Consider the following 12582-nt stretch of genomic DNA (forward strand, 5'->3'; position numbering starts at 1 on the left):
CGGGTCAGACAAGCTCTGTCTCATTGTTTACATTTTGGCCCAACTGCTTTTACAAATAGAATTGCTTGCTGGAGTATTTGGACTTTGACCTCAGATATGACTTTGATCTGAATTCGGATTTGAGGAAAATGTCTGTGTTGAGTAACAAGCTTGCATGTTTCAGAATCGATACCGCAGCTTTTTTGGAAACTCAGCTCTCTGACACAGGGTTCTGAAGGGAGAAGGACTACATCATTTACTGGTATGGAAAACCTGAAGGAGTGTGGTGTGGGTTTTGCTCTCAAAAATGAATTTATGTCATTGTGTGAAGCTCCGTTTGCAGTGTCCATACGTATAAACTAACTTCAAGTTAATCTACAGAAAGGATTCATCAACCTCATCAGTGTGTATGTGCCAACTCTGCAGGCTAGCAATGAGGAGAAGAACAGGTGGAAGAACTGATTGGCAGATTCCATGGAAAGAACCCATTCTAATACTTGGAGACTTCAATGCAGCAGTTGGATCCAATGTTGAGATCTGGCCTCAGATTCTAGGTAGGCATGGCACTGAATATATGAATGATGAGGGTCAGAGAGTTCTGAAGCTCTGTGCCAGACAACGCTTATCTGTGACCAACACCTTCTTTGCTGGTAACACAAGAACAACCACTCGGTAGAGACTGCTGAGGGCCAAGCACTGGCATCAGCTGAAATTGGTACTGATAAGACATACATATTTGAAAGATATCTTGCATACATGATCCTTCCAAAGTTCTTTGTCACAGCCTGAACACACTCTTGCCTGCTGCAAAGTGAAATTTCAAGCTAAGAGAATGCACCTTAAAAAACTGCCATGCAACCTCATATTGACATGTGCCAAATCAATGATCCTATCAAGAAATGGACTTTTTAATGAAGTAGCAGCAAAGACAGTCAGAACAAATGAAACTGCTTCAGATGCATGGGAAGTGCTGAAGATAAGTATGTACGATGTGGCCATGAAGAGTTTTGGCAAGAGTACAGAAAAAATGGTACAAAGACCATTTGGAGATACTGCTACCACTCACTGATAGGAAAAGATCTGTGCTGATCACTTACAAGTCTACTTCTACTACTGATTCATTCAACAACCTAAGAGAAGCTCGTAAGGTTATTCAAATAGCTTCCAGGATTTTGGTTGGGTCTCTGTGACCGGATCTAACAGGCAACTGATGGAGGTGACAGTAGATGGTTGTATGAGGGCATTTGAAAAGCCATTGGGCCAATAAAGAGCAAGATAGCTCTGCTGAAAGATCAGGATGGCAATATCATAACAAATAAAAGGAAAGCATGGGTGAGGGGGACGGAGCACTATGGAATGATATACTCAAGGGAGTCTATAGTAGGCCAATGTGTGCTACATAAATTTCCTAGGTTGAAGTTTTTGGATGCCAAACCTACACTGGAGGAACTTGACCAAAGCACCTAAAAGGTTCCCAATAACAAAGCTTCAGAATCTGTTTCTGCAGAAATCTACAAATGTACAAAGACTTGCTGCAAAGATTGCATGAGGTATTGCAATGCTCTTGGAAGGAAGGAACTGTTCTACAAGATTTTAAGGATGCTCGTTTCAGCCAACTCTCTAAAAACAAAAAAGAGACAGAAGTGATAGTAATAATCACAGAGGTATCTCTTTTCTTAACATTGTTAAAAAAATCTCAAACTATATCATTTTACCTAGACTTCAAACTTTAGCTGCAAGAATCTATCCTCTAAGCCAGTGTGACTTCCACTAAGGAAGGTCTACCATAGACATGGTCTTCTCCATGAGAGAACTGTAGGAAAAGTACAGAGAGATGTACATGGCTTTTACAGATTTAACAAAAGTCTCTGAAATGGTTAGTTGGTCAGGGCTTTACATTGTTCTGAAGAAGCTTGCTTGTCCACCTATATTGCTAAACCTTGTGAAATTCTTACACAATGACATGAAGGCAATTATAATGTATGAAAATCAAGAGTCTGACTCATTTAAAATCAACAATTGAGTGAAGCACGGAGGGCTATGTACTGGCTCCTATATTGTTTAATCTTGTGGATCTAAATGTGGAGGAGGCCTGGAATTACTTTAAGTCGCAGCTGCAGAAACGATCAGAAGCCTGCATCCCAAGAAAGGGGAAAAAAAACATAGGCAGGAGTTGTAGACCAAGCTGGATCAGCAAGCATCTCAGAGAGATGATTAAGAAAAAGCAGAAGGCCTACAAGGAGTGGAAGAAGGGTGGGATTAGCAAGGAAAGCTACCTTAGTGAGGTCAGAACATGTAGGGATAAAGTGAGAAAGGCTAAAAGCCATGTAGAGTTGGACCTTGCAAAGGGAATTAAAACCAACAGTAAAAGGTTCTATAGCCATATAAATAAGAAGAGAAGAAAGAAGTGGGACCGCTAAACACTGAGGATGGAATGGAGGTTAAGGATAACCTAGGCATGGCCCAATATCTAAATAAGTACTTTGCCTCAGTCTTTAATAAGGCTAATGAGGAGCTTAGGGATAATGGAAGGATGACAAACGGGAATGAGGGTATAGAGGTGGATATTACCACATCTGAGGTAGAAGCCAAACTTGAAAAGCTTAATGGGACAAAATCGGAGGGCCCAGATAATCTTCATCCAAGAATATTAAAGGAACTGGTGCATGAAATTGCAAGCCCATTAACAAGAATTTTTAATGAATCGGTAAACTCAGGGGTTGTATTGTACGACTGGAGAATTGCTAACATAGTTCCTATCTTTAAGAAAGGGAAAAAAAGTGATCCAAGTAACTATAGGCCTGTTAGTTTGACATCTGTAGTATGTAAGGTCTTGGAAAAATTTTTGAAGGAGAAAGTAGTTAAGGACATTGAGGTCAAGGGTAATTGGGACAAGTTACAACATGGTTTTACTAAAGGTAGATCGTGCCAAACCAACCTGATATCCTTCTTTGAGAAGGTGACAGATTATTTAGACAAAGGAAATGCAGTAGATCTAATTTACCTCGATTTCAGTAAGGCATTTGACATGGTTCCACATGGGGAACTATTAGTTAAATTGGAAAAGATGGGGATCAATATGAAATTTGAAAGGTGGAAAAGGAACTGGTTAAAGGGGAGACTCCAATGGGTCATACTGAAGGGTGAACTGTCAGGCTGGAAGGAGGTTACTAGTGGAGTTCCTCAAGGATCAGTTTTGGGACCAATCTTATTTAACCTTTTTATTACTGACCTTGGCACAAAAAGCGGGAATGTGCTAATAAAGTTTGCGGATGACACAAAGCTGGGGGGTATTGCTAACACACAGAATGACCGGGATATCATACAGGAAGATCTGGATGACCTTGTAAACTGGAGTAATAGTAATAGGATGAAATTTAATAGTGAAAAGTGCAAGGTCATGCACTTAGGGATTAATAATAAGAATTTTAGATATACATTGGGGACATATCAGTTGGAAGCAACAGAGGAGGAGAAGGACCTTGGAGTATTGGTTGATTACAGGATGACTATGAGCCGCCAATGTGATATGGCCGTTAAAAAAGCTAATGTGGTTTTAGGATGCATCAGGCGAGGTATTTCCAGCAAAGATAAGGAGGTGTTACTACTGTTATATAAGGCACTGGTGAGACCTCATCTGGAATACTGTGTGCAGTTCTGGTCTCCCATGTTTAAGAAGGATGAATTCAAACTGGAACAGGTTCAGAGACGGGCTACTAGGACGATCCGAGGAATGGAAAACCTGCCTTATGAAAGGAGACTCAAAGAGCTTGGCTCGTTTAGCCTGGCCAAAAGAAGGCTGAGGGGGGATATGCTTGCTCTTTATAAATATATCAGAGGGATTAATATTAGGGAGGGAGAGGAATTATTTAAGCTTAGTACCAATGTGGACACAAGAACAAATGGGTATAAACTGGACACTAGGAAGTTTAGACTTGAAATTAGAAGAAGGTTTCTAACCATTAGAGGAGTGAAGTTCTGGAACAGCCTTCCAAGGGGAGTAGTGGGGGCAAAAGACATATCTGGCTTTAAGACTAAGCTTGATAAGTTTATGGAAGCGATGGTATGATGGGATAGCTTAATTCTGGCAACTGATCTTTGATTATCAGCAGACAAGTATGCCCAGTGGTCTGTGATGGGATGTTGGATGGGATGGGATCTGAGTTACTGCAGAGAATTCTTTCCTGAGTGCTGGCTGGTGAGTCTTGCCCACATGCTCAGGGTTTAGCTGATCGCCATATTTGGGGTTGGGAAGGAATTTTCCTCTGGGGCAGATTGGCAGAAGCCCTGGAAGTTTTTCGCCTTCCTCTGCAGCGTGGGGCATGGGTCACTTGCTGGTGGATTCTCTGCAGCTTGAGGTCTTCAAACCACAATTTGAAGACTTCAATAACTCGGATATAGGTTAGGGGTTTGGTATAGAAGTAGATGGGTAGGTTCTGTGGCCTGCTTTGTGCAGGAGGTCAGACTAGATGATCATATTGGTCCCTTCTGACCCTAAAGTCTATGAGATATTTACTTCTCATTCCTGCTTTAACATGTGTTCCATGATGTTTGAGAGGGTGTCTATCTTAGCTCTAGACATGATGGAGGTTTTTTTAACATTGCAAGGTTCAGAGCTAAGATGAAGGTGAAGGAGATATCATAAGGGACCTGTTTGCAGATGATGCTGCCCTTGTGGCTCATAATGTTGATGCCCTACAACATCTTATTACCAAGTTCTCTGATTCATGCAAAATCTTTGGGCTAGCAATAAGCTTGAAGATGACTGATCATGAACCAAGGCTCTTTAGAACCAGTTCCAGATATCATCTTATTCATATAGATGTTGTTAACCAATTTTGCCACCTTGGCTCTACTGCTACCAGCAATGCAGATCTGGATGCTGAGCTCACTAGTAAAATCGGCAAAGCCGCTAGGAACTTTGGTCTTTTGTAAGACAGAGTCTGGAACAATAACAAATTGTCAACTAAAGTGAAAATCCATATATATGAGATGTGTGTTTTATCCACCCTCCTAAATGGCTCAGATACATGGATGACTTATGCCAAACATATCAAAAGAATAAACAGCTTTCATGTTAGATGCTTGCATAAAATTCTTCTAATAAGATGACAAGACAGGGTGACACATGGAGAAGTGTTAAATCATGCTGGTATGTCATTAATGGGAACATTGATTAGTAAGAAAAGACTCAAGTAACTTAGAAATGCCAAGCAAATGCCGGATTACAGGACCCCAAAGAGTGTGCTATACTCTGAAGCTTGTGAAGGGGTCTAGAAAGAGATGCAGACTGCTGCGCAGATTTCAGGATGCTTACAAAGAATTTGGAATCTCTGCGGATGATCGGAAAAGGAGTGCAGAATGCTGCTCTGGTTGACGGGGACAGCTTGTAGATGGAAAGACGCATTGCAAGGTGGACTGGATCAAGCTTTGTAATGACTGGCATCAGAGGAGGAAAGAATCTGTTGCTCAGATTCAGAGGATTGCTAGTGCATGGGTGTGCCCGACCTATGCACAGGTCTGTCACTAGTGCACTGGACTCAGCAGCACATTAAAGGACTCATCAGCACATACACCATGCTCTATAACGAGCGACAGTTCCACTGATTGACTGGGGCTGAGCTCACATCCTGGGAATAAAGGGTTTTAATCACATAACACTATTCATGGAACATTTCTCACACTCTCAGTTCCTATTTGGATATTTTTGATGCCACAGACTGGCTTGCGTCCCGTACCTTGAGTTGCTTTATCTTTGCTTGGACGTCGCACTCTGAGAAATGTTCAATATTGGTCAACTGCAGATCCATCTCTGTTAGCCAGACCAGAATGTTGTCTCGTGCTGTCTCAAACTCCTCACGCTGGCCAATAAAATGCTGAAAAAACAAAAGGGAAAAAACAACCGAAACAATGTGAGGCCTCCACAAAAGTTAGTTTTCACTTCACTATCTTCTGAGTCTGACTGAAATCAGTACACGTTCTTCACTGATCTCCTCTATGCTCTTCCAGTTCCCACTTCAGTATCATTGTGCCTCTAGCACCGAAGAGCAAAGTATTCTTGGTCTTCTCTTCCAAGGGGAAGTAGGGCACCCAGGTCCACCTCTACATCTTCCTGCAGCGTATTACTTAACTACTTTAGATAGAGCACCCATGAAATCTCCAAAATAAAATTTAAATAACCCAGCCAAAGAGAAAACTTGCATGGGCTTGAAGAGTCAGAAGCTCACAATATCGTTCATGCATACAGTCTAGTTCTGTAAGAGAATTGCTTGAAAATGGAGAAATACTTTTAGCCTGCGCAGGATGGAAGTGACTCGTTTTTGTAAGTTGTCCCATCTCTGGTTCCCTTCATGGACCATCTGTTTGAGGCTGCACGTAGAGTCAGTGCGGTTTTCTCGGGCCAGGCGGCGGTACTGTTTATTAATCAGTTCCAGCTGTGTCAGACTTTCATGCACTTGTCTTTGGAAGGCCTAAAACAACAATGGAAACAACAAAAGACACTATCAGACTGTCAGCTCCTGCAACTGATAAATGGTCTCCTATTGTTCTTGTCTTTGGCTCCACTCCTGAAATTAGATCTGTACCAATATGAGTGCAAACATTTGCTGGTCCTGACCTGATTGTAGGACTGGGGTCTTTTGATTGGGATGAGCAAAGAGAAATGTTGTTGTTTACAAAAATCAATAAATGGCAGTAAGGACCAAGCATTTCAGTGAGAATGCTCCTGTCACAATGACAGCACAAGCATAGTTTTATTCCAAGAATGAGGTACTGTCCTTGCTTGGCTGGGCAATATTTCACCTGCATATTTTAGAATATGGAGGGTGTAAATTCTGAAACAGATTAAAAGTCTCTTAAAATATTACATTAGAGGGCTGCATATGATATTGGCTAATTAAATTTCAGTGGGTTACAAACAAACAAGCACTGTAAATGGTGATGTCAAATTTTTAAAGACATCAAAGCAAAAATTTCTATGGTTTTATAAGATTTCTCAAGTCTCAGATGCTGAGAAGTCTTCATATGAAAAATAGTTGTGAATTTGCTTTGACAGTATTCCAGCTAGCTTTTATTTATCTTTAATATGACAGGTATGAGAGCCATTTTTATTTCCACAGTCACAGAGAAAGAAAGTTTTGTGAATATTTATACAAATCTGTATTTGAGCAAATGGCCAGGCCACATGTGACTTATTCAAATCCTGCTTGTTAACTATCAGCTCTGTGTTCTTGGGGAACCAGGGTGCAGTACCCAGCCTGTCTGACTCACAAAAGACTCGCCCTCGCCCCTCCGCCAGCCTCTGCTTGAACTAAAGCCGATCAGAAGAAAGACTTACAGAAAGCAATGAAAAGGCAGTGCAAGACACACCTAAACCCCTCTGGACAAGGTTGACAGGATTAAGGAAATTCCCTTGCCTTATTTGCATCAAGGATGGGACAGGGAGACATTAAGGAAACTCCCATGGCCTCATTTGCATCAAGGATGAGACAGGGAGGCATCCCCATTAGCATACAGAATGGAGAACAGAGATTCAAAGGCAAGAACTGCACTGAACTCTGGGGGACCTCTGCTCCAGATGTTAATGAACCCATGCCTGCATGCACCCAGCTCAGTAGTTATCAGACCAGTTCTAGTCATAAATCCTTTATTGGTATCCAGAATACTGAAGCTGCCTAATTGCATTGTGAGCACTCTCGAAGGAACACCATCCATAGCCAGGAATGAGCAGTTCCTATTGTCTATCCCAGGGGTTCTCAAACTGGGGGTCAGGACCCCTCAGGGGGTCGCAAGCTTATTACATGGGGAGTTGCAAGCTGTCAGCTTCCATCCCAAAACCCGCTTTGCCTCCAGCATTTATAATGGTGTTAAATACATAAACAAGTGTTTTTAATGTATAAGGGGGGTGGCACTCAGAGGCTTGCTATGTGAAAGGAGTCACCAGTACAAAAGTTTGAGAACCACTGGGCTAGGCTGAACAAAACAACTTTGGTAAATCTAGTGTTCTCCCTTGAACCACTGTTCTTTTCCTACAAAAACTACTACCCATGCTCAAGTAAGTGCTCTGATGCCTGGATCCAACATCTGCATCAGTTTCATTGGGACCTCATCTTCTCCTGACTGATCGTGCTGGGGGCTCTGCCTGTCTCCAGCACTCTGGACACTCAACTACCAACATTTGGGACCCTCGATCAATTCAAGCTTCACTGAGTGGCAAGATCCCAGCTCTTTCTCTCTCTCTCGGTATAACCTTCTGACCCTGACTTGCGTAATCAGTTACAGTTTTCTAAACCTGACTTTTATAATCAAATTTAAGTTAGATTTAATATTATAATTGTTTTGTTTGTTTGGCTCCCCTTGTATGGTTATTACCTGGCAATAAATAACTGTCATGGTTAAGCTGGTTGCTTCTCTCCCCCTGCCCACCCGCTCGGGAGTGTTTTTTGGCTTCCCCATTTGCTCTGCAGCAACAGTCCTTATACTAAGCTAAAGATCCCTGCAGCACCCAAAAATCCTGTGAGGTTTGCTCATCAAGTGGGTTACTAGCAGAAAAACTGTAACATGAAAGTGGGGATAGAGACATGCTGAACCTGGGGCATGCGAGGCTGGCAGCCTGGAAGTGCTGCCCAACCCAGCCTGCTGAGTCCAGGGTCACATAAGGGTGTCAGATTGAAAGTGCTGCCCAAAGCAGCCTGCTCAGGCATGCTGTATTCCGATGCAGTGTCAATGGCATATGAAGGTGACAGCTTGGAGGTGCTATTCGACCCAGCCTGCTGAGTCCAAGGGCCTATGAGGTTGAGAGCTTGGAAATGCTGCTTGACCCAGCCTCCTGAGTCCAGGGACATATAAGGGGTCAGCTTGGGAGTGCTGATTAACCCAGTCCTCTCAGACAAGCTCTATTAATGTGTGTGTTCGTTCGCCTGATTCTGGGGCTGAAAGAACCCAGCCCTGGGGAACCTAGGTCCTGCGGGATAGCTGCATTGGGAGGGAACTTGCAGAATGGAGAAGTGGAGCTCTGTATAAGAACACAAATGACACAAACAATACATTGATAGAATTATAGACCCCCCCCCCACATAGAAGAGTAACCCTAATAAATGAGCATATCCCAAAGTAATGGGCAAATATGGTAACATTCTCCAGGTTATAAAAGTTTCAGTCAACCAATTCGGGACAGAAACAGTACCATGTGGCTTAGATGATCAATCACACTGTATGAATAGCAAATACTCAAAAAGCAAGTTATAGCAAGAACATGGTGAGCACTTTGTAGGCTCGAATTTGTTCACATATTTATTGTTGAATTTCTCAAGAGCAAAGTTTGTTTTGCTGATAACTCATGAACAGAGAAAAGGGCTAAATGTGTTGAATATTTCACTCAGCTCTATTTGAGACACATACAATTTAAAGGAAATGATAAAGAAGTGAATTGGCTTTGATTCCAGACCACAGTTGTGCAAGTTTGCATTGTGTAGCATTAGGTAGCCAAAAAAGTGACAATGAGGATAAGAGGAGGGAGAGAAATGATAGCACTGGAAAACAAATATGCTAGTGACCTGAATAAAAATTCATTATCAGTATCAGCTATGTTAATGCATATTGCCTCAATCTTGCCACTTGCCAGAATGCGTGTTAATTAAAAATGAAAATAAGCACTTTTGTGCAATGAAGTCACAGGGATAGCTAAAGGAGATAGTTAGAAACAACTAAATACACCGAAGGGTCCTTGTCACAATAATTACTTTCTTTGTTTAAATGCCAATGAAATAAGAAAGCAACCAACATGCGGTTCTGTAATTGGAGTGAGAAGCACATTCTCTCACACAAGAGACATAAATCTGACCACTGATTTAACTTTGTAATCTACAACTTGGTGTAAATTTACAATGCCACCTCACCTGTTATCAAGTCTTGTTTAGCAAAAGAACAATTATATATGTTTTCCAATGTTCAGTTCAGCCATGCAGTAATTCATTTGCTTACGTTCCTCTTTGCATTACAGCCTCAGTGAAATACTGGACTACTGTGTGATTTTGTACAATGGAGTTCATGACATACTGGATGACTGAAGCCTTCTAATGTGCTTTACTAAAGTTCTTAAAGGTTTTATCTTATTGGTGGGATGGACAGGAGAATAAAATTAGGAAAAATTACAGTTACAATCTGAAGGAACTCAATTTTCTATCTCTGATCATGGCTGTCCCCATGTGAACATTAATTTTGGACTGACATCCCTACTTTGAGATGATAGTAGCTGCACGTACATGTAGATGTGCCAATTTAAACAGGAGTACTAGACTAAAAACTATTCTCCTTGTCTGCAATCTAAGTTCCATATGTCTCGGTGAGAATACTGTGGTGTGTGTTGGAAGAGAAAGGTCAGTGTTGACACGATGAGCGAGCATAGACAGAGAAACCGGCTTAGGGCAAAGTCAGGTCAGCTGTGATCACAGGAGACAGCTGAGAGATTCATGATAGCGTCTCATTTACAGTAACTCACTAAACATGATATAGACTTTGGTCACTGAATAGAGGGAGGATGGAATGAATGGACAGGATAATTGTGAATTTGGCTTCACCATAATTAAGAGGTCTGTCAGTGGTTCAGTAATGACCATAGCTTCCAGAGGTTTGTATACAGGTAATAAAAACTGAGCCTGGCTGAAGCATTCCAAAGCCTAAGCCCAAAGAGTTTATTTTCTTGTGTTCACAATTAGGAAAGAAAACTGAAACTAACTCACCTGAAGGGCCTCCAAAGAGTTTTTATTTGCATACCACACATACACTAGTCACAAACACCAATCAGTTACATAACTATAACATGGCTAAGCCCCAGGTAAGGCCCCAACCCTGCTAACACATAGGTACATGCTTAAGATTTAGCTTGTGTGTGCCCGAGTGATGTCAAAGGGAATACTCACACACGTAAAGTTACTTGACAGTATATGTGTTTGCAGAATCAGGATCTAAGGTGGGACTGTGGTAACACTTTGCAAATATATGAAGAGTGTAAATATGAAAAAGGAGAGGAGTTATTTAAGGTGGTACACTACCAGAAATTACAACCAGGAGCAATGGGATGAACTATAGTAAAAGAAAATATTTAGGGTGTATATACTCTTCAAAGAGAAATGATAGAAGGATTTGGGACATTTAAAGATTACAGTGGACAGAACTGTGGACGATGCACAGAAAGGAACAATCCTGCATTGACAGGGTGAGAGACTGGATAACCTAGTATGTCTTTTCCTATATCTGTATATCCATACATCTATAGCCTCTAATTTTTTTTCTTAAAAAATGCTATTGGGGACAGCTGCAAAATTATCAACTCTTCTGTATCGTGTGTCTGTACTGAGCAGCTTATGTACTGAAAGGAGAACCAGCTGGCTGCTGTAATAGGATCTGGAGATATTAAATTTCAAACATAATAAGTTACCTCAAATTTCTTTAGCTCTTCCTTGGCAACCGTATACAGCACACCAGAGGAGCTAGGAAAAGCAGCTGTCCTCTCTGAAATTTTCAGCCAGTCTTCAAAGCGAGAATAGTCATCTAAGAACTTCTGCCACAGTCGCCACGTCTCTTCAATTCTGCGACAGAAAATGGAAAATTACGGTACGTTTAGATTTGAGGTCATTTGCCCTGCATTGCTCTGCCTGATCATAAGCTACAATAGGGAACCAGGGCTGCACTGAACAATAACTGGCTCTTAACCAAGCCTTGATTGCAAGGTTGATAAATGGACAACATAAATGGCTGGGTGATTCCAGTTTAAGCTGGAATAAGATAGCAACGTTTTTTTGTGTGTGCTGCAAATCCTCATTTACAATTGGTATAAAAAGAACATTATGAGCTGTAATAGGAGTTCTAAAAATGTGGCCATTTGCCAAAATGTAGTCCTATGTATACAAACTCCAATTAGTCGAATGTTCTAGAGCAGTGGTTCTCAAACTGGGGTCTACGGATCCCTGGGAGTCCACAAGGGTATTTCATGGGGTCCACAACTCATGTCCGGCTCCAGGGGGGCCCAAGAGTCATGTCCGGGGCTGCTGGCCCCACTGATCAACTCCTCCCTCCCAGTGCCTCCTGCATGCTGCGGAACAGCTGTTCTGCAGTATGCAGGAGGTGCTGGGAGGGCAGAGGAGGAGCAGGGATGGGGTGTGCTTGGGGGAAGAAAGAGGAGGGGTAGGGGTGGGGCCTTGGGGGGAAAGTGTGGAGTGGGGGCAGGGCCTGAGGCTGAGCAGGCGTTGAGCACCCCTGGGGAAAATTAGAAGCCAGCTTGGGGGTCCACAAAATGTTTTAAATAAAAATGGGGGTCCCTGGGTTGCTACAGTTTGAGAACTGCTGTTCTAGAGACAACATTCAGCTGTAGAATCAAACCATTCCTATAGGAAACCAAAATGTTGCAGCATGAACTGTTAAATTTTCCAGGGTAACTCAGCCAGGAGAAGGTAGTGTATTGGTGCTATTTAAAAACAAACATTAAAATGACTATGTATATCTGTCATAAATGACTTTGAATTAACATAAGGATGTGGTGACATTCTTTTGCATTCATCCGTAAAAATCAGTTTCAAGAATATCCACTGCAAATGTTTTTGTAAC

General features: G+C 41.9%; 1 protein-coding gene across 1 annotated transcript in view; it reads right to left on the minus strand.

Moving 5' to 3' along the window:
- Positions 1-12582, minus strand: part of SYNE1 (spectrin repeat containing nuclear envelope protein 1) — a 402501-nt gene that overhangs the window by 21989 nt on the left and 367930 nt on the right. The window contains exons 131-133 of the mRNA XM_030556596.1: positions 11417-11567; positions 6267-6449; positions 5718-5855 (exon numbers count right to left, since the gene is read on the minus strand). Coding sequence (XP_030412456.1) covers positions 5718-5855; positions 6267-6449; positions 11417-11567 — 472 coding nt within the window. The remainder of the gene's footprint in view (positions 1-5717; positions 5856-6266; positions 6450-11416; positions 11568-12582) is intronic.

The sequence above is a fragment of the Gopherus evgoodei genome, chromosome 3, assembly GCF_007399415.2.
Source record: "Gopherus evgoodei ecotype Sinaloan lineage chromosome 3, rGopEvg1_v1.p, whole genome shotgun sequence".
NCBI lineage: Eukaryota > Metazoa > Chordata > Testudines > Testudinidae > Gopherus > Gopherus evgoodei.